The sequence below is a fragment of the Anopheles arabiensis genome, chromosome 2, assembly GCF_016920715.1.
Source record: "Anopheles arabiensis isolate DONGOLA chromosome 2, AaraD3, whole genome shotgun sequence".
NCBI lineage: Eukaryota > Metazoa > Arthropoda > Insecta > Diptera > Culicidae > Anopheles > Anopheles arabiensis.
Genome location: NC_053517.1, coordinates 28,532,872 through 28,560,454, shown reverse-complemented (window position 1 = coordinate 28,560,454; position 27,583 = coordinate 28,532,872). Strand labels below are relative to the sequence as shown.

The 27,583-nt window shown below is 48.3% G+C and overlaps 1 protein-coding gene across 16 annotated transcripts; it reads left to right on the top strand.

The window, feature by feature from the left end:
• The first annotated feature begins 764 nt into the window (after positions 1 to 764).
• On the top strand, positions 765 to 27,583 carry LOC120896597 (chloride channel protein 2). 16 transcript variants are annotated; one of them, XM_040300822.1, is made up of 11 exons: positions 765 to 837; positions 6,698 to 7,092; positions 22,334 to 22,441; positions 22,631 to 22,796; positions 22,882 to 23,512; positions 23,589 to 23,690; positions 23,761 to 23,995; positions 24,068 to 25,414; positions 25,483 to 25,579; positions 25,674 to 26,302; positions 26,701 to 27,583. In XM_040300822.1, exons 2-10 carry the CDS (start codon positions 6,937 to 6,939, stop codon positions 25,943 to 25,945), a joined length of 3,114 nt encoding a protein of 1,037 aa, XP_040156756.1. In that variant the 5' UTR covers positions 765 to 837; positions 6,698 to 6,936; the 3' UTR covers positions 25,946 to 26,302; positions 26,701 to 27,583. The 16 variants fall into 16 exon arrangements, with proteins under 16 accessions (XP_040156756.1, XP_040156754.1, XP_040156753.1 ...); XM_040300820.1 differs by lacking the exon at positions 765 to 837 and adding an exon at positions 4,611 to 4,760; XM_040300819.1 differs by lacking the exon at positions 765 to 837 and adding an exon at positions 4,611 to 4,794.

The following is a 27,583-nucleotide window of genomic DNA, read 5'->3' as shown; positions in this document are numbered from 1 at the left end:
AAAATCGATTCATACCAGAAACATCGTTCCTAATATGGGTAAAATAATAAACTCACCATCAATTTACCCATTAGCGGTAGCACGACCTGGACCGCATCGAAACTGATGACTACTTTAAAGAGAATCGAAATGTCTCCTTGAATACTTCCTACATTTCTATTAAACCTTGTACAACGTTGTGAAATTATAGTGTTCATCACTATTTTTTTTATTTAACATATTATGCTCCTGTCTGTATCACAAATGCATCCTGCCATCCTTCCATTGTAGTTCTGTTGATTGGAAGCAATGTCTACTCTGATTCATTATTTTGACAATTTTTCGCCGCCGCTTTTTTCGTTTCTTTTCACTATCGCGATCGCGAGATCAGGGTGTGTTGGGTGTTTCGGCGTTGCTTTTCTTTCTCGCGTTTCGTCAATTCTGCTTGCGGTGTGTTTGTTACCTTCCCAACCGGAACGCGTGGACAAAGTGGAGCATCTCGCGCGCATCTTCGCCACGATCACGTTTCTGTTCCAGCCTCTTTTTTTCTGTACCACACAGGCAACACCACACCTGTCCTACCGTGTCAGCAACCACTGCCTCGTGTGCGGGGTGTGGGCTTTTGCTTTTATGCTGTCCTTCTTCTGCACGAACGTCTTCATGAATCAAAAACAGCGGCAGCAGCAGCAGCAACAAAAACAACAACACGGGTTTAGGTTAGGGGTGGTGCGTACGATCAGTGCGATAGTTTCATCAGTTGCTGGTTGCATTTCGATACGATCGGTTCGTTTTGCGCGATCTGATCGATCGCGTTCGGTGGTTCCTGCGCCGGTGCGTAGTCGCTCTCTCTCTCTCTCGGTGTGTTTTTGTGTGTTTTTATTGCATCTTAGGAAAACCTGCTCGCAGCGCAGTGTGTGCAGTGTCTTTTGGTGATTTAGTGTTGCTCTCGTCGCCGCCCGTCCGCCATGTTCTTGTGCGAATTTTCGGGTCCTACTTTGGCAAGGGTTTTGCGTTAATTTTCCACACGTGTTTTATCTGACCGTGCCGCTAATTAGTGACATCTTTATTTATTGTTTCTTAGGACATTCGCATTCGCTTTGCTAGTTTGTGTTGCCCCCGTTGCTTCGAGAACATTCTCGTCGTCGTTCTTTGTTTTCACTCCCCTCTTTCCGAAGAAGCTCTTCCGGGCGATGTTTCGGACGTTTTCATTCTAACCTTTTTGCTCTGCTCTTTGCGTATCTCTTTACGCCGTATCGTGTGTCTTCCAGCCGCATCATAACAAATTCAACAATTAACCACTCGCCTCAAAATGCCTCTCAAAAGGTGAGGCGGTCAAAGCCGACATTGCGGCACCCGTAACCGGCGGCAGCTAATTGTTGCACCGTGGCGTGGTGCGAAAAAATAGCGGATCGACTGTCTTTTTTTCCTTCTCTGTCTATCTCCCTGTAGCGAAACACCTCGCGCGGGCTAGATCCGCTGCATCGATGCGAACATCCATGTGACGGCTACACAAAATCAGCTGGCGAAACGAACGAACCAACTTGTAAGCGTAATACGATCGTGATCGCGTAGAACAAGGGAGGAAAAACGGCCTGGGGGGGACAAAAAGGGCGGCAGCAAAAATTGCACACCGCGTGTTTGCTACCCTGCACCGGGTCTCTTGTCCCATCTTGCCCCTGCCCTTGCTTGGTTCGGGTAATTATTAGTGCGATTTTCACTAATGTGTGTGTTGTGTGAAGAATTCGCGTGTGACACTGAACTTGTGTCACTTTTGGTTTGGAAGTGTTCTACCGCTTGAGGCGATCAGCCGCTTCCGCCACGCACCGCCACGTACCGTGGCGCAAACACGTGCTCGCGCTGCGCAAAGGGTGTATGTGTGTGCTCGCGCGCGTAAAAAGAGGTGTCCAGTTTCAGAGTCCCCCCCCCGGCGAACGTGCCGTGTTCGTTGCAAGGAACAAAATTGCATCACACAGAAGGCGGGCAACGGGGTTGCTTTAAAGATCGTATCGCGGCCGTCCTACCATAGACCTCCTCCCTATCCCCGGGGGCGACAGTGGCGTTTCCAGCACGCCATCCAGATTTGCGCGTGACGTGATAGCTCCCGGGGACATGGCAGGGTGGCGGTAATTATGTTCCGCGTTCTGCCAGCCCAGAAAGAGTCTAGAGCCCCGAGATCGTGCGAGACAGTTTTATTTAAATATTGTATTGTCTAACTGATAAAGGCCTTCGTTTTGCAACATTCTTCCTAAATGGAAAATTGCGAGGAAAGTTTTCCATTCTCGCAAAACCCCGGCTAGACCGTGGGAAGCACAACGCAACGCATGCTCGTTCGAGTTGCGTGTGGGAGCCTGATTTATTGCTAGTCAAACGATTTGCAAGATTTTCCGCTTTTATCTCGTTTGTGCGATCAACTGTGCGGTTGCTTATCAGGGCCGATCGATCGAGTATGGCACGCGTAAATTTAGCTAAACGCGATAATCTAGCCTAATCGCCCGCTCCGATCCAATGATTAGCGAACTTCGTTTGGCCTTATCAAGACAAATAGTTTGACACATCAATGTTCAGTCCGGCAGCATGGGAATTGCTTCTCACCGACTGTTTTTGTACCGCCTTACCCTTTTCCGTAACCTTCGCTAAGGTGTGTAAAGTATCCCCCCAACACTGCAATTGTCAATTCAAGAGGTTCAATCCGCATGTTAAAAAAATCCCTCAATCATACACACACCAGGAGAGGTGGATTGTTTACCGGTTTACCGGTCTTACTGTTTCATCATGGTTACGCTTGGGATGATTGGGACATAAGTGACCTACCTGAGGGATTTACCCATAATTCTGACCCGCTCCCGCTCCCCGTCCTTCCCCTTTCGCAAGTCATTTCGAAAACAAGCAATCAGCGGTTCAGCGATACGTCCGGAGCAAACTGGTTTGCGGTGCTTACCGGCTCGAGCATCCGGATCTAGCCGGTTGCGTTCGGAGGGCGGTTGGTGGCTAGGTCTTGTGGTGGGTGGATCTTGTTTTTCGAATCGAAGGCTTCTTAGCCGATGACATCAACTTCCGAAGGCATCATCAATCGAAAGAAAGTGGAGCCTCATCGGAGTGTGCCAACGGGGGTTTGGGGCGGATGGGTTGGTGTGGAGGTGGATGACCAGGACAAGGCTCCACTGATAAAGCCTGCAGCAAGATTGCGTTGGGGAGGGGCAAGGATAACCACAGCCCGGCTAGCAGCTTGTCGGAAGCTAATTTTTGCCTTGCCTTGCAGATATGGAATGATTTATGGTAATTGGCAACGTGTAACGTACCATTTTAATATTAATAATTAATTTTGCCAGGCTGTGACCTAAGGCAGTGCAATCCACCGCAAGAATTAATGAATGATTTACCAATGTCTAAAATCGGGCCCTGGTGCAAAAATCCAAAAAGTGCAGTGAACATTGTTAGACGACCGCTTTCGCACCACAACACTCCCTGATGAGCTTTAAATTTTGACGCCCTGTTGCTAACGTCTGTGTCTGTGCTGTAATCGACCGCGTCTGGGAAACCTTCACACCGTGCGATTCCTCACTCAGGTAACTGCTGAGTTCTTGTTGGCGGAGAGCTGCGAATAGGTCGTCGGGATAATACTACACCATTGGATTGGACAGTCTTCGCCGGTACTGGTGTCGTACTGTGTCACTATCAACAATACTTACTGTCGGCTGTTGTTGTCGTCTTGAGCCTCGAAGTGGCTCGAATAGCTACAGTGATAAGCGTCCCAGTCTGTGAAGGTGCCGCAAACTCACACGCTCGTCGCACGCTAGCCTCACGCTAGCCGCAATTCTATCGGCAATCTCATCGTCGATGTCGTCGTCTAATCGGCTGTTGGCTCTCGGTTCCGAGTCTGGCGTGTTGGGTTCTCCAAGTGGTGGTACACACATGTTGATAAGACATTTAATTTGAGATTGAATTGAATAGATTTGATATTTACAGAATCTCTTTTTTATTTATTTTGGATGTAATGCCACTTATATTGAGAATTATGTCTGAAAAGGTTCAGTTTTTCTGTCAACCTAATAGAATTGTAAACACAATTTGTCCACCCACGTCTTTTCGGTTCATTCTTACTACGCAGGTGTGTCAAACACGATACTGAAACGATTAAACATTCCATTAATCCAATGAGCAATGTTCCTTCCTCACTCCCCCCTCTCAAGAGAGTGTGCCTCCAAAAAACACCTGGCAGCAGCAGACCGATTTCGCACCCCGTCCCATCTCTCTCTGTGTGCAGTTGTGCGTGTCGTTGAGGCGTGTGGTTAAAATGTGTTAATCACACTGCGCCCGCCATCAAGTCACCTCCCCCTCCCTTCACCCGGCAAATGTCATCGTCGTCGTCGTTCCGGCTGCCAGCTTTGCACGAGAGTGAGTGAGTGAGTGTGTGTTTGTGCGCGCGCGCGCCTGTCTATAGGGTAGTAGGGCTCAGGCTTGATCAGCTGCGGATCGTACAACCGGCAAAGGTTTAGCAAGGCGCGGATGGCGCAGAGGGGAAGGACACTGGAACGATGTAAACAGATGCCCATCGTGGTCGTCGTAGTGGTTTTTGTAGCCGTCGTCGTCGTCGTCGTCGAGGTTGGTTGTCGCCGTCACTGAGGGTAGCGCTCACAGTGAGTCGCTCGTTGTCGGTCGAACAGTGTTGGTGTGTGGAGTGCGCGTGCAGCAACAAACAGCACAACAAGCAGAACAGCTGACTGGCATTAGTGTGTGCCTCGGGACGGGTTGGGCGGCGGGGTTTGTTCTCTTCCTTCCGTGTACGCTGGAGTTGGGAGTTTCCGTTTAACAGAGGTGTGTGTGTGTGTGTGTGATCTTTAGTTGCAGTTGTATATACCGGCCAGCGGTCTATGACGGTTCGATCGGGAGTGAAAGTTTCATAAGCGCATCCGGGGCACATTTTCGGTGGCAAGTCGACGGCTAAGCTAGACTTGTTTTCGTTACTGTTTGTGGCATCGGAATTGAGGTTAGTGAGGTGTAAATTTTTCGATGCGCTTTGGGCAGTAACTGCTTTCACTCCCTCCGAGAACGTTCCAGAAAGCCAATCGAAACCAACCGGAGGCTTCAATTGCCTAAGCGATTGTTTAAAGCCCTAGTCCCGGTAATGACAAGTGCTTCGCGAGAGAGAAAAAAAAAACCAACATACCCTATCCCATCGACAATATCGTAAAACTGTCCCCGGGCAGTGATGGAAAGCTTGAGCGATCTGGACTGACCGTGACAAGAGCCGGGCGCCTAGCTCGGTACATTGTTTTCACGAACAGAACAGAGCCTGATAGTTGTAAAGATTACAAGTGCTGAAAGACTGGCCCATTTGAGAGTATGCTGGAAGACAGCACCAGCAGCAGCAGCAGCAGCGAGAGTCGTGCGGTCCGGGCGTCGGTATCTTATCTGTGCGGAGCAAACCCGATTGCCGCTGGAGTGTGCTGGAGCGGCCCCTAACGACACCAAGGCTGGAATGCATACGATACGGGGCGGCGTTGCTTGCCTTGCCCAGCGCCCAAACCCACCCCCCATTCAACCCCAACAAGGAAATGCAGCAGCCAACGTTCGACCCTTTAGCGCAGCGACGTGCGACGTGCGGTTCACTATCGGATTAACGCGGCTACCGGTTCATGCCTAGCATAAGCAAAATCTCAATGAAAGTCCTTCGTTGTGCCTTCAGGCAACAGTCATCGCTTTATCAACCATCGACTGGGTGTCTGTGTGTGTGCGATGGGTGGGCAATTGTTCTGTGCAGGGTTGAGCGGCAAAGTGCATAGAGCTGCCTCGGGCTAGACCGGGCTGGGACACAAAATAATGCATTTAATTGGTGCGCGAAGTGATTGCAGTTGTGCCGCCGAATCAATCAATGCCGGAGACCTTTACCTCGCGGGCGCTGTGTAATGTCACACTCTGAGCGCGATGAGATCATGCTGATGGGTTGTAATGTCTTGTCCGTACGAAATACAAACAAATTCCCCGCCAGCTGCTCGTATCGTTTAAATCAATGCATAAAGCTTGGGTTTAAATTGCAGTAAATCCCGCGTTTTCTGGATTTTGCATTTGCAACCATTAGAGAGGAAGCTGGATGCTCGGTCGGCGATGTAGAACTGTGTTGGCATGGTTTAACGATATGATAGTCCTAAGCTCAAATTCGGCCTGAAATTAAGCTTTGAATATTCTGGAAAGCTTGTCCATTTAAGACACACAATCTAATACAGACCAATAACATTTAAAATATTATTTTTGATGAATTCTTAAAAAAGAAATCATTTGTTTCAAAGTGGCTCTAAAAATGTTTGAATGAAATATCCCTTGTATAGCACGAAGCAGATTGTTCAAAATTTGTCAATATTTGCCGAAAAAATGATCTAAAACTAAACTCACGACTCAAAATAGGAACATGAAACAACTCAGACAAGAAACAAAAAAAGAGTCGCAAACAATGCACAACATATTCGTACAACGCTGTACACTAAGCTGTATCGCACATTTGGCATGTGATCGCTAAACGCGTAGACTTGAGCATTTCATTATCACTCAACTATACGAGCCGAGAGAGCTGCAGGTTATCATCTGACGGCGAGCACGTCACCGAACGCGGTTCGCTGCATCACGTGAGGCTCACGATTGACCGATCTGATTGACACATTGGATTCTGGATCCCCTTTAAGTTACCATTTATTTTCTCGTTTGCTTTTCCCATCTTTTGCAGGTTTACTCTGCCTCGCGCGCGTAACATACGAGACGTTAGAAGCTAGTGTTTTGTGTAGTTCCAGTATCGTGACATATGTGCCAATATTACCCGAAACGGGAGGAAAAGATCAAAAAGTGTTGTGCGGTAAAGCGGTTCTGATGTGTTATGCCCGGTACCAGTTAACCGAGGACGCAGTGTGAAGTTAGTTTGTGTTTGAGATTGACAACCGATCATCCCTCCCGGGCCATCCCGCAACGATGAAGAACCGAAAGTTTGGCATGGCGGGCGTCGGAAGCGCCAATGGCGAGATGGACTTCCTTACCGTGCCGACGAAGATTACGCCGGTAAAGCAGATGATGGCGGAGCTACAGAGCGACGACGAGGAGCCCGGCCTCGGCTACACGCACACGCTGGTAAGTACACACAACTGGGACATTGTGCATATAGGCTTAAGCGATCGTCGTATTTGAACGTGCACGAGCATGAATGGGTTAATATTTCTCTTCGCGAGTAGCTTTTTTTAAACTATAAACCATGCCGGCCAAGAATCCCGACTTGCCAACTCGCCGCTAAATGGTATACGGCGTGCGTTTGGGTAAAGCACCACCACCATCATGACCAGCACGAACCTTCGCCCCTGAACTACCCTCTGTTGACAGTGGGATAGAATGATCAAACACACGCAAAGGCGCACCCGCGCAAACAGAGCATCCAGATTCGTCGTTATGATGAAGGTTTCACGTCCCGGTCGAGAGAGAGAGTTTCTGGTAAGCGTGGCTTGGAATAGGGACCGCGCTTGCTGCTAGGAATTGATAATGCAGCGCCAAAAAAGGCCAATCATAAGGGGGCGTTTTTATTTTCGCGAACCTTGTTACACGGTTGGTATGCTTTGCAGTGTTTAACGATCGTCTGTTTCCTTGAGGAACTGAGGTGCATTCATCCTTGATCAATAACTGTCTGCCATTGGCATACAATGTGGAAAAATGCACAAGATACATCGCTTTATGAATTTAAATCAAGTTAATGCAGTAGCAGATGTGTTAGTTTTATGCGATATGCACGCCTTACTTTATCATAACTTCTTCTTCTTGCTTCTTTTTGGCATAACGACCTACGTGGTCATGCCGGCCTATAGAGGCTTTCGAGACTCATTTAGTGTCAGGAACCATTTAATGCGGGCGCGTTCGTTGTAGACGGAATACAAACAAACCCAAATAATTACCTAAGCTGACGCTTGCCCATCTATTATGGCCACCGTCATTCCGATAAGGTTTATCGTTTGTTTTGCCCAGCGACACCGAAAATTAGATAAAAACCAACATGAAGTTGTTGTTGTCGTACGCTATGCTCAAGCATGATGAATGCATCAACAACCGGATCTTATCTGTTGCGAGTGGTGATCGCTTAATTGTTTTACGATTCGGTAGCATCAGTCATTCGGTGATTAACCCAAACATAGTCGGCATGTTTGGGCACGTGGCACGCGTACATCGTTTATTTAACCGATAACCGGTGCGTCAAGTGTCCTATTTAATTAACAATCAGACCAGAACAGAAACATTGACGATCTGATTCCGGGAATACAATCGAAACAAATACAGTGTTGGAGACCTAGGGAAAAACTTGGAAAACATAGAAAGACTAAGACTAAGACTTAGAAAGACTAAGATCAGATCAGAGGTTATTTGGGATTATGTTGGGATCATATCTTTATTCATCCATAATCCGAATAGTTGCTTACTATAGGAACTGGACTACTGATAACGACAGCGACATTCTCTAGTGCACACAGTATTACATTTTGACAGTTATCCAGTGGCTGGGATCTACTCGGTCACTACTTATACAGGGTTTGAAGTTGTGTAATTGAATATACGGAAAGTAAACCAAAGTTGACACAATGACTATCAAAATCTTCTGAATAGAACCTGATTTGATAATGGGATAAGAATTTGGGGCAAGGTTAAGAACAGTGGGGACTGCCAAGCACGTACATCATTGCGATTCCGCAACGTTGCCCCACAACTGGGCAATATGATCTTTTAGACCATCGAACGTACTTCATTAGACACGAAATCACCTATTCCCAAAAAAAAAGGGCAAAGATCACTCCATCACACACCACTGTCTTCGTATCGATAGATAATGTTCCCTTTTGCCATTGCTTTTCACGGACACAACATTAAACTTGACACCAGCAGTTCTCCAGAAACATCGCACGATACTGGAAAAGCCCTTTCCAGCGCCACTGGACCGTGGTGATGAACTTCATCGAATCGTACCGCAGCTCCCTTGCCTGCCCACTCCAATCTCCAATGCTATCACCGTAGTCCCTGACCATGGAGCTTCACACCGATTGATAAGAGGCTGGTAAGGGCTCACCTTAACTGATTTATGTCGCTGATGCTACGCTGGTTTTCGATCAAAACTGTATCTCACCGATAGCGGCCAGCGGCGTGGCATCGAAATGCTTTTACCGGAGAGTGCAGATTTTATCGACCCAACCGCGCGGAGACTTTTATATCTTTCCGGGTGGGGATTTTTTGCCTTCTGTTGTTCCCGCTGGAAAAGAAGAAAACAAATGTACCCGAACCTTGTCCTGAGCGTTTGCACAACTGTTTGCCGGCCAGTGTCAGTGTCGCGCGCGGGGCGCTTTGAACGGTTCAATTCGGGACGTGTGGGGGGCTTTTTTGTAGCTGTTTTCCCGTATTTTGCTGCAACCAGAACAACACTACCTCTTTCTTACACGCTGCACGATGAAAATCGACGGAAAACCCCCGTACAACCCACGTCGGTTCAATCGCTACACGACGGCACTGTTGCAGGAAGTCGGTTACCAGGGCAAAGGAGACGGGGAGGACAGCAATGAAAATACGGTAAGAGCGCCACTTGCCACAATGCTAATCGGCCAGGAATGCGGAGTGTGTGTGTGTGTGTTGGGTGCGTGTGTGTGTGCACGCGCGTCTTGTTTGCATTGCACGCGTGCACGTGACTGCATTCTCGCGCCATATCTGTCACGGCGACATTGGCGCACGCGCCACACGACTATCGATGCGTAAAACGGGTTCCAGCTGTGGTGCGTAGGTTTGAGCGTGGCTGAGATGCATCAGCAACTACACACACATACACAAATACTAGAGTCCGTCCACCCTGCAGCTCCAGTTACCCTCCCACTCGAACGGATTGGAACAGGTTCATACGCAATCAATGAAAACTGAATGGAAGGCAAAAGGTAATCGAGGGAGGAGCCAAAGGAAATGTGCTCTGTTTGCGTATGGTGGTGGGTGAACGCAAACGCTCTTCCCTCCCGGTTTTACGCACCGTACCCGGTTCCGGCAGACCTTTGCAGTAGATCCGTTGCAGTGGCCTTGACGTTGACCTCAATGATGCAAGCGCATCCAAGCGTGCACGCTGATGGTATGCATTCCGGCGCAAATGATTGTTAGCGCAAGGAGTTTTCATTAGACCGAATGCCACGTCGTTCGTCCATCCGATGGCGTATGCGCTTGTTGTCTTTTGCGTGTTCCTTATGATTTTCGACCCAAAAAACAACGTAAAACGGAGGAAATAGAATCTCTTAGTGAGTGGTTTCCTTTGATTTCTATGCTGGAGTATATACTTTAAAGTGTTTTTTTTTCTAAAAACCCTTTAAAGCTTCTGTAGAATGATGTGGACAACACACACAAACGCAACTAATCTACTCTAATTAAACAATAAAAGCATTAGCCCGTTAATACCTTTGTCCCCCGGTATCATGATATTCTCTTTCGCTTATCAAACTGTCCCTGTGGCCGCTGCCACGGCCCTATCATTGTTACGTGTTGCCTTATGGGCAGGGAATCGATACGTTCTATTTCCTGCCCTGTTTGGCCAACCGCACCGTGGAGTGGGGTTAAAAATGGATCGGAGGATTTGTGACCGCCTGATCGCATCGTGGTTTGATGAGTTCATCGACATTCCTTGCGGGAAGCACACCTTGCGTCTTGGTTGTGGTTTGCAATCAGTCAGCAGTATGTATTTAGGTTTGGGGAATTAAGACTTTATCGTAGTTCGATTAGCCGCTGCCGTTGCCACAACTCTGTTGCCAACGATATACCAATGCATATGGTAGAATTGTGTGCGAAGGGATTTTTTTTTTGTATTTATCTATTCTTATAACTTTCAATTAGTAAAACAAATCGTTATTAATTAAAGGGCAAAATGTGTTGCCCTTACACAACCACATTGATTATTGCGCGCGGAGGCCCCCAACGCCGGATGAGGTACTTTTTGGTACAACTCTTTCCTTGTATTCTTTGCCAAAAGTACAGAGAAACCGAATTTGTACCTATCGGTCAGACATACAATCTATGCCAAAACGCTTTTATTCGTTTCCAATTGTCTGCCACGAGCTGTTGGCTTACATACGTACCCTTCAAAACAAACCCCGAGGAGCGAGAACCGGGGTCTATCGATCAAAAGATATACCCACCGGTATGGCGGAATCGTGTTGAACCCGACCTAGGTCAAGCCGCATTAGCGACGATGCCGCTCGATGCAATCGCCTGTACGAAAGGGAAATTTATGTGCCAGTCATGCCCAGCAGCCGTCAAGCATCGGCCTAAGGATGACTCGACAAGCGGTTGAACTGATGCCAATTGTATTTGGATGGGTTGTGTCCTTTACCGCTCTCAGTAAAAGATGCATTACACGACTCCAGATCGTACTGAAGCTGTCAGTGAATCTGTTTTGAAGTTTAGCCTGTTTATTAAATGTTATTAAGATCATTATAAAACGTGCGTGACTACTGTTTTGTAGCAGTTTTCCCCTGAATAGTACCCTGTTGTAAGCGATTATCGCAAAGCTGGTTATCTGTTATAGTTTAATGCTTTTTTAATGCTCTCCCCTTTTTAGGGATTGCAAAAAACCTGTTTTTGACTCTAAAGTTGATTTTAAACTCATTTTCCATTTGCCTGACGTTTCATGGAGCTGTTTTATACATGATTATGATAATGGTAATAATCGTTTGGGTAGTTCTGGTGTCCCATTGTTGGCTGCTAAGTAGAATAACCAAAGCTGGAGTACATCTCCAGGCATCTACAAGGTCACAGGTTGGCCTGTAGCAGTTTTACAATACTCAATACACTTGCCAATTGCCGTAAGATACGATAGTTTTTCACCAACCTTCAGAATTCTCCACCCAACTACCAACGCAACTCGCAAGAGATATGCTACTGTTGACAAAAGCTTTTAATGATCGTAATGATCGCGCACACGCGGCACTATCTTGCCCGCAGTCTATTGAACAGTGGGCCCAATGACGCAATCACGGGAAAAAGGTGCAAGGTGCGTGGACATTCCAACTGTTTGGCGTGGTGCGCTGCGCTTAATTAAAACACTTGCTCCCAAATATTGAAACTTCGATAAGAGCGGAACACGCTTTCGCATTCTTGCTAAGGAGTAAAAGCATCGCCGGAAATCTATAAAAGAACATTACCGGTATCATTTTCACGTCTAGTAGTTCGGTACGGGTATAGTTTAGTGTCCCACGGTTGCGGTGGACACTGGGGCACTTAATTCCTGCGGTCTACAACGCACAGCAATGGTCCGGACGGAAACCCTCAAGAAAGAGCGGACCAGACGGCCGCATCCGCTGCTGTGGGACAGCCAGTACGCTACGGTCGAGGTAACTACTACTGCTCTTCTCCATTTGCTCGTTTCGTAACATGACGCTGGACAGACGTCTTCTCCAAAAGGGTGTGGTAGGGGGTTCGCTGGGGCAAGACACTGTTCTCCTCTTACCTCACACTCTGCTGCTAACTGACTCATGTCAGAGAGACAGTGACTACGGAGACAGCATGGGCCATCTGGCTGTCCAGGCTGGCGCTTCTTCCCGCTACGCTCGTGTGTTCACTCCGGAGCACTCAAGGCACTAATTTTCCAATTAAAATCCATCAATTTAAATATTTCACCGCAACCGGTGGTGAGCAGTGCAACCGGGACAGTAATATGGTCATCTCGGAAGCGCCTTTGCGAAGAAAGTCACACTCAGGCCCGGTAGACCCGGAGCAGATTGCCGTTGGAAAATGATCGGTGTTCCACAGTTCTACGGTGATCTTTGTGCGATTCGGTTGCTTGCCAGTACGCTCCTGTCATCCGCGAAGTGTTTGTGTGTGTGTGTCTGTGTGTTTTTTCAACGCAAGCAAACACTGCTTCCGGTTCAGTGAACGACGCATGTTACACACGGAAGAGATGCTTTTTGGTGCCCAAAGTGTTAGGCTGCGTTGTGTGGAGGAAGGCCTAAGCTGACAGCAATTAGAAGAACGCGCCCTTATCCGTGACATACGCTTCGAGAGCATTGGAGTTAGGGGAGGACGAACCAGAAATTCCAGAGTGTGTGTATCGATGAATGTGCGCAAATTTCGGTTCCTCCTGTAAAGCATTATCTCTGTGAATGATTTGACCCAGTTCGTGCGCGCATAGACTGGCTTTGAAGACAGCTCTCCAGACTTCCCGGCACCAGTTGGTGTTAGGTCAATTCTCCCCGTCTTCTCGTTAAGCCAATCGGGCGCGGCCGTTCCCTTTTCGCATACATTCCCGCATAATGCTCTTACCGTTCGCTAGAAACACGAATTGAGCTCTAAATTGTATCAAATTAAATAAGTTCCTGCCTTTGTGCGCTCGGTGGTGATCCGTGCTGCGTCAGTGCTGGCCTGCGATCTGCGATCTGCGTCATCTACGTTTGCAGCTTTTGTGTACTCGCATTCGTGATCCTTTCTTTCCGTTCGGAAAGCCCATCCCTCTACGTCGGGCTCTACCTAGTGATCGTCGAGTGTGGTGCGATGTGGCGAAAATCCGGCAACGATCGGGCGGGAAAGATGCGTGACCGGGTCGGTGGGCACCGGGGACACCCGGGCAGTGGTGGCCTGGAGCGGCTCCGTGCCAACAGCACCGACTACACCGAGCGCATCTTTCACGACGAGGAGTTCGGCGAGGAGAACGTCGAGCTGGTGGACGAGGAGTGGGCCAGCTTCGAGCGGGTGCTCAGGTAAATGTTTTGGGTTGGTTTGCATGTACTTTGTATTGTGGGGAGGTGACTACCACAATTTTGACCGTTCGAAGAGGGCAACTATGGCGCATTAACCGGGGCAATGTGGGCTCCGCCTTTCTCTTTATCGCCCGGCTGCGCATGGAAAACAGAGAGTTCCGCGAGCGCCGCCTGCTGAACGCCTCGATGGATAACTTGCCGCGGCAGAAGAAATCGTCGCGCAAACGGCGCGCCCAAGCGTTCTATCCGATGCCGATGCCCAGCATGAGCGACACCGTCGATCAGGACAGCAGCTCGGTCAGCAGCAGTGACGAGGCGTACGAAACGGACGAGGATGGATACATACGCACGCTCGTAAGCGCAAGTTATCTACTTTCGGTTTGTTTGCATGCGCACGTGCCAATCCACGCTGCATGCTGTGCTGGATTGCGTGCATGAAAACATCGCAGCAATAGTTTGGTCCTTGAGATATTAGTCATGTCTAGAAGCGATTGGATTTACGGGTACGATAATTGAAACGTAAATTAGAACCGGTAATTGTAGCGGCGGTGGATTCACGAATTTTCCACGAAAATGATGTCTGGTGTATTGATAATGATGTTTAAAAGGGGGGAGAAAAATAACAAATGGGACATTTGTGGTTGTCTCGTGACTAAAACTGGTTAGCTTCCTACAGTGCTTCAGCTGGTCATTACTGGTTCTGTTGGTGTTGATGTTGTGCTATTGTACGTAAAAAGTAATCAAATTATCATCAACAATGTCTGCATGCTGTTGTACAAAATGATCGTTCTTTAAAATTCTAAAAGATCGTCTAATAGAGACGATGAAACACGCTGAAATGATGCATTTACGTGGGGCATATTATTCATACTACTACATTATTTTGATTTTTGAGTTGAAAAAAATTGACTGGAATAGACAGTTATCCGAAAGAGCAATGTATAGGCTTTACATCGGAAATGGTTTCAGGAATAGGAACTTCTCATTTATATATAAATTCCATTTCTCACCATTCGGATCATTTCCAATGCCTTTTTCAATATATTGCCAGTGTCTGTAAGTTCTTATTGTATTTTTATAGGATATTTATCGAGAACCACCCCTTGGTGTCCAATTTAAATTTTTCGTAGAGCCTTGGAACGTTCTTCTAAAATAGAACTACTACTTTTTCATTTGACAAACCACTTTGGACAAGTTACATCAGCTTGAGCATGATACCACTGCCCACTGAATTTTGATAGCTTTTGACAAACGTTGTCACTATCTTGTCAATAATTATGTAGAAATCCCCGTAAAAATACACTATTTGTTATTGAAGTTTCCAAGGTTTTGGAGCTTTGCAGTACAATGTTTGAATCCACTGAAAGTCATACCGCAATGACTAAAAGTGGATGAAACTTTAAGATAAAAGTCACACCGGATTCAGCAAACATGCAATACAATAAGCAACATCTGACGTCAACACGCTACGAACTTATCGGTGTTTCTAAATTAAGTACGAAATGTAATGCTTTCAAAGTTGTTTGAAAACAAATTCCAAGCATCACTTTATTTTTAATCCCTCGCAACCGATTCGAAAGACGTTTTCAAAAGGTACGCAAAAATCCCATTTGCCATTTAGTACATTGTGCAACCGTGCGTGTGTGTGTGCGCGCTGACCATTGCCAGTATCGTAAATCATACGTGCGCTGCCCACATTTCTCATTCCTCATTGAATGAATGGAACACAAAATGCCGGGCAGCAAACACACAAACGGCAACAAAAAAAAAGCAGATCAGCTGGCACCGGCTGGCAAAACCGAATGCAGTCGCATGCATGCATGTTTGAGAATTGATGAGTCGTAATAGTACCCGCTCGCAAATCCTCCCATTCCCCCCATTGTCGCTACCCTAAGCGGCATACTGCACCAGGTGCGCAGGTGGTAATAGATGATTGATAGATTCGAACCGGCTTTTCCCCACGACCACCACCGGGGAGGTTGAGTCGCTTCGGTGCATAAATCGGTCTACAAAATGGCAGGAAGTAGTAAACTGTCCCTAGTGATCGGGCGTCCACGGCGCGGCTACTATTACGCTTCGTGCTCCCTGTGCTGCTGCTCCTCCTCCTTTCACACCGCATCTCATCCAGGAGGTTGCCATTAATAGCTGCACTGTTGCGGGCGAACCGCACGGCAGCGAGTTGGGTATAATGCCAGCAAAACAGATAATTAAATTGCAGTGCAAAGGCAGCGGCACTCTGTCCACTTCCCGATAGCTCATCGATCCCCGCCGTGGGTGAATTGAATGGAAGCCGGGGCAAGAGCTACTCGATGATTTAAGGGTTTAATGGTGTGTGGGTGCAAAGATGCATAAAATACTGCTAGACGAAAGGAAGTACAATTTTTGAGTACGGGAAAACAACTTTATAAGCAATTGTTTTTGACCGTATGACCGCTCTGCGTACGATCATCTTTGTCTATGCTATTTGACAGGCTAGATCATCTTTTCATCACACTAGAAATAGTGACGTCCGTTTAGGTTGCACTACCGAATCTCTAGCTACAACGTGGCGAAAGAGAGGAGGAATAGTGCGGGAAAAGCACCTACACGATTTAGACAATGGGGCAGCGTGGCCGTTTTGAGACACATCCCGTCCCTGTATCGCCACACGTGAGTGACGGTGAACTTGACGATTTTTCATTTTTCAACCCCTCCACCTCTTCACGAGTACCCCTTTCTTCGCCGGGCATGGAGAAGCAGTGGAATCGGGGTATGGTCAATGGGAAATGGCAAAAGTTTCGTGTCCTTCACTCCCACCTCCCCCCAAAAAAAATCATTCTCAAGCAACCAAATGACCACCACACATTCACTCGCGCGGTCGCGCGGTACTATCGTGACCGATGTGTGTGAGCTGTGTGTTCGGGCCCGCCCAGCATGTATGGGTGGTATTCGCATATGGTAGCAGATAGATGTATTGTGATTTAGAGCGCGTTGCTACATCCCGCCCCGTCCCCGGGGTTGGGTGGCCCGGTGTGTGTCGGGAAAATTCAAACCCATTTTTCCGCCCTTGCCAGTCAGTCAGTCGGGTCGCGAATGTCCGTTCTGCGGGCTGCGGGTGTTTTTCGTCTGTATGATACGCCACAGCTCGCGCGCGCGCTTCGATTGCCCCATAGTGCCGCAGATAGTGTTCCGTGTGGCAGGGAGCTGCAGTTCAGTGTGCTGTGTTGATAGTGATCGGTTTTGCATGCAATAACGCCGAATAATAAAAGGCAGACGCGTTACTGGTCGCCAAATGCAGCAGCACCGCCATGAGCTCGATCGTAACGCTGTGATCGTGAAGGTGCCTCAAGAAGGTAATGGTGTGGCCTCATGCAGCAGAGGTGCAAAGAAAATGCTTAAGCACCTTGTGATTTACACGCCCGCAGGTCAATAGCACCGAGTGAAAAATCCACTGCCATCCATGCCACTTGTGTGTGTGTGTGTGATCCGTGACATTGCGTGAACGTGAACTTGATCTTGATGGGCAAAATGTCGATCGCGTAGGGTTCGCAGGGAACGTGCATGTGAAAAAGAGACAACATAGTTGTAGTTTGATTTTTGAAGAAAACATTTAAAAAAACACCCCTTTGAAGGTCGTTAAGATTTGGTTGTGAACAGTTTTTTTTTTTTTCGAAACTACGGGACACGGCCAGACGGTGTCGGTTCAGCCCAGAACAAACGGTAACGCGTCTCTGGGACACGGATGAAGGGGTGGGGAGGTGGGGGCAGGGTATCGCTCGGTGTATGTTGCGACGCAAAGCAGGAAAAGAGTATGTCGCTTGTAAAAATAAACCCCACCGGTCTGCCGGATGGTCCGCCGTAAAACACAATAACCGCACCGTGTGTTGTACAGACTATGAGAGCATCGCGCAGAGAGGGCAGGTTTTCCACCCCGCAGCAGATAGTATGCGACCGAGGCGGTTCGTGGCAGAGACCGTTTGAGAAGGAAAATGAAGCGGTAAACGGTGAAGTACATCTTCATTACGCTGACTGCGCTTTTTTTGTTTTTTTTTTTTCGATGATCCGGTAACAACCTCTCTTCCTGCTTCCTGCGGCCAACTGTGTGCGATCTGAAAGCGAAAGCAGCCCGTTGCTCCCTATCGAACGATCGTCGTGATCGTTAGGAACCCTAGATTTCCACCCCCCGGCATCCCGGTCGATGATGACGACATTCACTCGTGTCGGTATGATGATGGTACCGTTGTTGTGGTTGTCTCGGTTGAATTCGGGTGTATTTTGGCAGCTCTGGCACCAGCACCAGCCGCGTGGTGTGATTTTTGTTTTGTTTTTGGCACCAAGTGTTTGGCACCACCATCACCACCACTACTACTAGCCACTACTACTAGGCGTACATCATCGATGACGACAATTGTATCCTTTCATGCACCGATGTACATGGGTGAACAATGCAATACATCACGTGTGAAGCAGTGTGTAGCAGTCTATAGATTTGAGCTACAGGGCGTTCAATAAGTGTAAAACGTTGTGTGCTTAAACGGACGACTAGTACGTGGACTTGCTGTGCGTTGCTTTCTCTCACATATCCTTCCGGGGTTAGTGTAAAGTGAATTAGTGTCCTCCGATTTCCCCTTTCACCACCAGCACACCAGAGCCTGCCACCTAAACACAAAAACCCAAACACACATACACACACAGACATACTGTTGTAGAAGACTGCAGTTGGAATTATGTGAGTTCGATCGATGCGTTCGTTTTATTGCGCTTGGCGATGATTTACCGTACCGTACCGTAGCTAGAATATGTGTCTCATCAGCACGTGTGCTAATCGCGTCGTGTGTTTCTATCGCAAGCAAACCTGTGTGCCCGGCACTGTAGCTAGTAGGTTGTCGTTCTAACCCATTCAGTGATCGTAGTTTTGGGGGTGAAGTTCCAGCAAGGAGCCTGTACATTGTAGTTGCAAGCTAGTTTTCTTCCGTTGTTTTTGTGTGCTGCCCGTCATTAACCTGCCAGAGCGCGTTCGATGTATTTAGGTGTCTAATACTGTGCCGGTCTCGTAGTACAGTCGTCAACTCGTACGACTTAACAACATGCCCGTCATGGGTTCAATCCCCAAATAGACCGCGCCGCCATACGTAGGACTGACTATCCTGCTATGGGGGGAATCAATTAGTCACTGAAAGCTAAACCCACAAGTGGGTACAGGCAGGCCTTGACCGACATCGGTTGTTGAGCCAAAGAAAAAAAAAATACTGTGCGCAATGTAGAGCGGAACTTAACACTTGTGTATTAATACTGTATCTTATTAACTGTTGCAGAAGATGTTTGTGATGTAGCGCTGTTTAATTATCTTGCAATTAATACTGTTTAGCAAACTACAGGCGTGGCCGCTTGTAGGTCTCGGTTCTAAGTCATCAATTTTGTTATACATTTCATTGCCAAGCCGCTATTACTACAATTTTTTATTAGTATCTTAGTCTGTGTGCTAGATACTAATACAGTCATATAGTCAAGTCGCTCAAGTAGCTGAAATATTTTTTCCTAGTCAAGCCTAGTTTTAACGTTCACACAAAGCATTCAATGTTTATAAAGTCCGATACTTACTACTCGTTAAAAAAATTGAATATTTCATACTAAAAGCAACAATTCTTAGACAAAAACAGATATTTTCTAATCAAAGATTGATCCGCACTGTTGAACATTTGGTAAAAACTGCAAAAACTGAGTAGTAGCAAAAAACTTGGTGACTTATAGGAATACTTTAGCGAGAAGAACTGCGTTCTATAGTTATTTCTTCAATTTGAGAAGAAATCCCGTTTGCATTTTGTCTCGCAAACATTCATTTTTGAAGGGGAAATTAATACTACAAAAGATTGCAAAAAAAATATACAAAAAATTAAGATCTCACAAGATTTTGCAACAGCTAGGAAGTGACCACTGTTCGTCCGTTAGCTACTGTACTATTTTTTAAGGTCCTATTTTTGTGTTTGCTCTATTATTACACACCTTTTCACCAGCGAAGTGGGTCGTAACGCCCTTCGTTGCTATTGTCACACGATCCACGTTACATTGCCCCGAAGGGTCTCTGTTACGGTTTGCGTATCATTTCACGACCCTGCATCGCAAGCGCTCCCGGTATGGCACGTTGGAGGAAGGAAACTAAACGATGAATCATGCATTGGCGCATTTGCGATTGCCAAATTTTGCCGCCCCTGGCATGACCCAACCCATAACGTTCCGTCGTTTGTAGTCTAGCAATGTGACCTTGTCGTATGAAACGGGATTTGTTAATCGAGCTAGCGAACGGCAGAATTCAAAACGGCAGCATTTTGTCTACTTAATCTTTCCTCACTTCGCTAGTTGCTTAAACAAACCCCGTTTCCCTTTCGCTTCCCCTCGATCACCGATCGCCGATGCATATACCGATCAAAGATGAGTACGTGCGGGATTTTTCGTTCGAGCCAGAGTTTATCCTGCGCCGCAAGGATTCGCTAGACATCCAGCGCGAGAAATACCACCGCAAGCGGCTGAACAGTCGCCGCAAGCGGCTCAAGCGGAACGCACTGCTAGTGCTGGCGAAAACGGCTGCCATAGTTCCACCGCCGCTTGGACACCAGCAACGGGTGGTGGAAAAAAATGACCCCGGGGAGATGCCGGTTCGGCCGGACGGTGTGGAAAACGGTAGTAGGAATAGTGAAACCAGTGCATGCCTTCCGACGACCAGCAGTAGCAGTAACAGAAGCAGCACCACCAACATGCACACCAGCAGTAGGTCCAATGCAATGCTGATCGATGTACCGTCGCCCGATGACTGTCCCGCTGGCAGTGGGCTGGACGATCTCGATCCGGCTGATAAGGACGAGATTCGGCGTAGTATCGTCGACATCGAGATCGAAGAGTTCTACTACGTAAGTGCGGTGGCACACAAGGAAGGACACAGACAAACACACGCAGAAACACTTGCAGAGATGAAGTGTACATCCCACCTAACCAGGCATCCTTCTTCCTACAACCAACAAACATCCAGCTTCTTCAATGTGATCACCTCAGTTTACTTTCGTTTTGCTTCAATTGTGTGTGTGTTTGTTTTTTTTCTCTTATTTCTGAATGTTATTGCGTCCCGAATCGTTCAATGCTCCAAGAAATCCTACGATCAATGAGATCATCAGCTTTCTTCAATTTCCGTTATGACACCTGACGGTGGAAAATGAAACGAGACAAACGTGTACAACATCATCTGCTAGGAAATCCTATTTTATGTTCATTTATTGCTGTTACTCTCTAACGCTTTCCGGCATATGTTTGTTGAATTGTCTGTCAAAACATGCTCGCACGTAGAAAGCATTAATGTGTGTTTTACGTTTCCTTTTATTGACGGCCACTGTCCAACAAGCTGGTACTGGGACACAAAACATATCTCATTTCCGCCGATCGTTACGCACGCAGTAGTTGGGAGTTGTTTTTAAATAGCTTTCTGTCTGCCTGACGGTTCTTCGGCGGCTGGGATTTATGGTTTAGTATGTTCATGTAATTCTTCCAAGAAGATGTCCCAATTTTTTCCTTTTAAAACACTTCTAATGTCTTTATAATTATTGTACAATGAGTGTAACGATCAGAAACGATCAATTAGCGTTCTTAAGAACAATACAAACAAGTTCAAACCATCTGTCACTGATCAGCACTGATCGTTCCTTGAGTCGGTTTGTTTTCAGGCTCAAAACACTTCAATTTGTTCGCTTCTATTAAGATACTTTGCATCTGACCGTGCTCCTCACTTCACCATTCACTTCTTGGCGCTACCACCAATCCTAGGAGGGTTCAAGTGCAGTGTAACAATTAATTATCGTTGGATTGGGTACCCGTTGTCCTGGTGCCGTTCCTTCCGTCCCATTGGGTGACATTTCTGCACCATTGTGAGGTGGGAGAATGGGATTGCACCATTGGCTATACAACTATTACGACACACTAAAAAGATGCTCTGGCACTCTGCGTCGGCTCTGTCTCGGCGTAATGCTTTGCGTCCTACGACGAGCATTGGTGTGTACATGTCTGCCATCCCATGACAGTCGGGAGGCGCTATTCTTAGCCTGCAACAAATTTGCTCTTGATTCTATTGTTTCCCATTCTCTGTCTAGGACAACAATTATGGTTGGTGTTTAATGAGAGTTAGCACCATGCAAAAAGAGAAACAAACAAATACCGGTCCCTTGCTGTCATCAGTCATATTTTTGTATGCTCGTGCCGCATTCTGCTTCAAGCTGATGAAATTGGCCAGAGGTTTGGTGTGTTGATTCGTTGCGTTGTTTGCGTTGCCGACATTATGGGTTGGGATAAAACATATGAAGGTTTGTGTGTCTGTGTGTATAGATTTAACATATTTTGCCATTTTGAATTAACCTTTGAAAAGCCATTTTCTCTTTAAGTTTTAGTACGATTTAATTTCAGCTTGATATGATACGCTTGTTTGACAACCTCAATTGCTTTATTGTTATGTTGCATGTGTTGCAGTAGTTTTACATACTTAAGACATTTTAAATTTTTATGAAAACTGTATCATATGAATTTGCATGAACTGCTCGTTTGCAGAATTTCACTTAACGCGCAAGGATCTAACTAAACTAACTCATCTTTCCTGCTTGCCCCTCACACAGATGTATGGTCGCTACACGAAGGATCTAGGAGAATACGCCAAAGATGAAGCGCGAAGACTCAGGCTTCTTGAACGACGAAGAAAGAAAGATGATAAAGCAAGAAACAAGGTAATTGCGAACCGTTCCCAACGACATCCTGACATCTCCACCTAAGGGTCACTCTGGCCTTCCTTATCCTTTCCTTCCTTCTCAATCTTCGCTACCGCTCCTGTGGTTTGTGGTGTACCGGTGTTGGAGCACGAAAGTGATGGCCCACTTTTCAAAAATTATAAAACAACTAGATGGAAATCGTTGCAGGAACTGTTGGACGTGCGGGACAACAAGTTCTTCAAGGCGGCATCGTGGCTGTGGCGCAACACGTTCGCCCGGCTCGGCGAGGACTGGGTGTTCCTGGCGCTGCTCGGCATCATCATGGCCCTGCTATCCTACGTGATGGATAAAGGCATCTCGATGTGCACGAACTGTAAGTGTGCTGGCTAGACAAGACGACCGTTTTTCCATTGACTATTTGCAAACCTTGAATGCTCCCCCGTCTTCCCAACCTCCAGCACGCGTGTGGCTGTACCGCGATCTCACGAACCATCCGGTGCTGCAGTACCTCGCCTGGGTGTCGCTGCCCGTCTGTCTGATCCTGTTTTCGGCCGGCTTCGTCCATCTGGTCGCACCGCAGAGCATCGGCTCGGGCATACCGGAGATGAAGACGATACTGCGCGGCGTCGCGCTGAAGGAGTACCTCACGTTCAAGACGCTCGTCGCGAAGGTGATCGGGCTGACGGCGACGCTCGGCAGCGGCATGCCGCTCGGCAAGGAGGGCCCGTTTGTACATATAGCTAGTATAGTGTCGCAGCTGCTAAGTAAGATCATCACATCATTCCAATCGATCTACGAGAACGAATCGCGCAACACGGAGATGCTGGCGGCGGCCTGTGCCGTCGGTGTCGGCGCCTGCTTCGCCGCCCCGATCGGGGGCGTGCTGTTCAGCATCGAGGTCACCACGACGTACTTTGCGGTGCGCAACTACTGGCGCGGCTTCTTTGCCGCGGTGTGCGGCGCGACCGTCTTCCGGCTGCTGGCCGTCTGGTTCCAGAAGGCGGACACGGTGACGGCCATGTTTTCCACCAACTTCACGTCGGACTTTCCGTTCGACCCGCAGGAGCTGTTTGTGTTTGCGCTGATCGGGTAAGTAGTGTGGGGTTGAGGGAACGTTAGCGCTGCTGACCATGTACTGACGACAGCTTCCTACCCCGTTTGCCAGTCTCGTGTGTGGTCTAGGTGGCGCACTGTACGTATGGGTCCATCGGAAGTACGTGCTGTTTATGCGATCGAACAAAAAGATGAACAAATTTCTCCAGAAGAAGTAAGTAGTTGCGTCGGAAATTCCTGATGCGTCTTCCTGCTCTAACCTGTTTCTACCACTAACCTTCCAGCCGTTTCCTGTATCCCGGCATTGTGGCGCTCATAGTGGCCACGCTCTCATTTCCGCTGGGCTTTGGAAAGTATATTGCCGGCGAGCTGAGCACACACGACCAGGTGCACCAGCTGTTCTCCAACTTTACCTGGACTAAGCACGAGCTCACGGTCGAGCAGGCAGCCGTCGTCTCGAACTGGCGCACCGCGGAGACGAACGTGTTTGCCAACCTTATTATTTATTTGCTCTACACGGTAAGCTGCGCGAGTGAGCGAAATGAGCTTCACAAGCTAAACTGTGTTGTGTGTCTCATCCCTCCATTCCAGTTCTTCATGTCGATCATCGCGTCAACCATTCCCGTGCCATCCGGTATGTTCATACCAGTGTTCAAAATCGGTGCCGCGTTCGGCCGGATCATCGGCGAAGCGATGCACCTGTGGTTCCCGCACGGCGTCCGGTACGGCGGCATGCTGGCCCCGATCATCCCGGGCGGCTACTCGGTGGTCGGGGCGGCCGCTTTCTCCGGCGCCGTCACACACACCGTATCCGTCGGCGTGATCGTGTTCGAGATGACCGGCCAAATCACGCACATCGTGCCGGTCATGATAGCGGCCCTCATCTCGAATGCCGTCGCTGCCCTGCTCCAACCGTCCATGTACGACAGCATCATACTCATCAAAAAGCTACCCTACCTGCCCGATCTGCTGCCGTCCGGGTCCGGCATGTACAACATCTATGTGGAGGACTTTATGGTGCGCGACGTGCGCTACATCTGGAAGGGAATCTCGTACCAGCAGCTGAAGGAGATACTGAAGGCGAACAAGAGCCTGCGCAGCCTGCCGATCGTCGACAGCCCGGACAACCGGACGCTGCTCGGCAGCGTGCAGCGCTACGAGCTGATCAAAATGATCGACAAGCACATTGGGCGCGAGAAGCGCCTCGAGGTCGCCGCCAAGCTGATGAAGGAAGCGGAGGAGAAGGCCCGGGAGGAGCAGGAGCGCCAGAAGCGGGAAGCGGCCGAGGCGGCCAAGGCGCGCCGCCCCTCCCGGTTCGAGGTCGTGCCGGCGCCGGACATACTGAAGCTGCGCGAGCGGGCGAACAATGAGATGCTGCCGCCGCAGGCCCGCCGCGAATCGAACGCGTCGCTCACGAGCGGGCCCGTGTTTGGCGCGACGCAGCCGAAGAAATCGATTCTCAAGAAGACGAACTCGTTCACGCTGAAGGGCTTCAGCCCGCTGTCCCCGCACAGCCCCGTGCACACGCCGTACACGACGATCACGGGCACGGAGAGCCGCATCCGGTCCGCGTTCGACATCATCTTCCGCAAGTCGGCCACGCTGCAGGACGTGACGCCCGATCCGGAGATTGGGTCGATCGGTACGCCCAGCATTGTCGGGTCGGAGGTCGCCCCGCTCACGCCCGGCATCTCGAAGAAGGTGCAGCTGCCGCGGGAGCGCGTGATCGACATGTCGCCCGAGGACCAGAAGGCCTGGGAGATGGAGGAGATGGCGAAGCCGATCGATGTCGGCAATCTGCACATCGATCCGGCCCCGTTCCAGCTGGTCGAGCGCACGTCGATCCTGAAGGTCCACTCGCTGTTCTCGATGGTTGGCATCAACCATGCGTACGTAACGAACGTTGGCCGTCTGGTCGGTGTGGTCGCGCTGAAGGAGGTAAGCTATTGGGCTGCTCCAAACACGGCACACGTTGCATTCTAATATCCTTTGCCCATTCCTTCCAGCTGCGAACGGCGATCGAGAGCGTCAACAATGGCACACTGACGCCGGAAACGGTGAAGGCCAAACAGGAGGAGGAAGCACGAGCACTTGCTCAGAAAGGTAAGGGTGAGCAGCGCACGGTGACTAACGTCCTGAGCACCTAAAAGGATGAGAGCTTTATGTGGGCGTTTCTTTTCCCCATTTTCATTCACAGAATCGGACAACAACAACGGCATTTCGGCGGAAGATCCTCTCCTGCCCAAGCGGCCCGGCGACACGTTCAGTGACAAAAAAGTAAATAACACCATCACCTCGATGGACTCGGCACTGTCCAACTCGGACAACTGTTCCGACATCGAGCTAGACAATATTAACATTGATCACGGTGACACTGCAGCTACCACTAATGGCACCATCACTACCACTACCACCATCACGCCCAGCACCAAACACACCAACAACCATTCCGGTTCACAACAGCAGTAAAAGGGGTGGCAGTGCTGGTGTTGGGTGCGAGCGGGTTGTTTAGTGGGTTGTTGGCAAGGTGTAAAACGGAACCAAACGGGGACCAATTTACGATCAAGCACTGCGCGTTCAACCGTTCTAGTACCACCAGCATCTCAATGCAATCCTGCGTCAGCAACAAAAAAGACACTACGATCACGACACATCCATACCCTCACACACACACCTACACACACCGAGGCACTCGGGAGAACATAGTGCAAGGGCAAAGGATCTCATTATGCCTAGCGAGGGTGTCGCTAAAACACCGATCACCGACCAACAAAAAACAACAACTACCCAACACCTCACATCATAAATCCACTGCGAACAGAAAAGGTTTGTGAACGAGTTGTGTGAGCATCGTCGTAGATCTGCTTCAGAGAGGGCTGTGGGGTTTTTAGCGCGTTGCTCATTATTGCATTTGCATTAGAAAGCATCCCTAGCGAGCAGCGCGAATGTGATCGTCACTTTTAATGCTTCTCGTGTGATGCTTGCTTTGTGGGCTTATGCGTTTGTTTCACACATCTGCAACCTTACCACACGCTTTCAAATATTTGCATGCTACTGTACTGGTTTTTTGGCGCTCTCAACCGCTACAATTTGAATATTTATGCGTTTATGCTGCACTCACTTACAAAACGGGCTTATGCTTAGTAACGCAACAGAATGATGGACCTTTTCTGCACTTGAAACTTACTCATGTGATCTTTCTTTTGATTTTCTTCCCTCCCTAGGCTCGAAACTGAATCGACGGAAAGGCAGACAGCGAAAACATGGTGCCCGATGCCGTCAAACCCATATCCCAACTGGCTCCGGTTGAACCGGATGCACAATATTGCCGGGACAGGCGCTGGAGATGTCAATGTGATTTTGTACTTTAAGTAATAGTGACTTCTTCCAGCGCGTATGTGGGTGTGTGCTGGGGTGTGTTTGTGTCCTTTAGTTATTAAATAATTTAACACCGAGCTCCACGCAGCGGTACGGCCAAACGAGATCGATAGCGATGTTGCGGTGTAACTAAACGGGTCCGTTGGGTGTGGGATAATCGAGAGCTTCGTTCACGGTACGAGCAACCAGGTACCAATAATTTCTGCCCCATCGTGGTGGTCGTAGTGATTTTAGTGCCAAATTTTAAGCAAACACGAAACCCGTTCTAGTAGGAAATGCCAGCCCGGATCCCGGATCTAGGCGGGATCGGCAAACAACAAATGTGCCTTATTAACCTCCTTTTCCGCTGATCAGGTAGTCACAGAGAGTCAGTCAGCGTAGATGGTTATGTTAGCGATAGTGTAAGCTTGTTATGTTGTCGCTGGTTTTTTTTTCTTCCTGTATCTTGTTTCGTTTCGTATTTTAAACACTGAAAAAGGAAAGCGCAAATGGTAAATTATTTTTCGCTCCGTTCGTAGAACTGACCGGCAGACAGAACAGAGCGTGTCTGGTACGCGCGCTGGGCACAGCAAGATTGGTCGGTGCGTGGCGCGACCGGAACCAGGAAACTCTCCTGCCTGTGTTGTGAATGAGGGTAGTTTTTAAACTCTAGCAACGTAAGACAGAAAGCTGTATAAAGATGATCAAAATAAAAGACGTATAGTTTATGAATTATTTAAATTAAAAAAA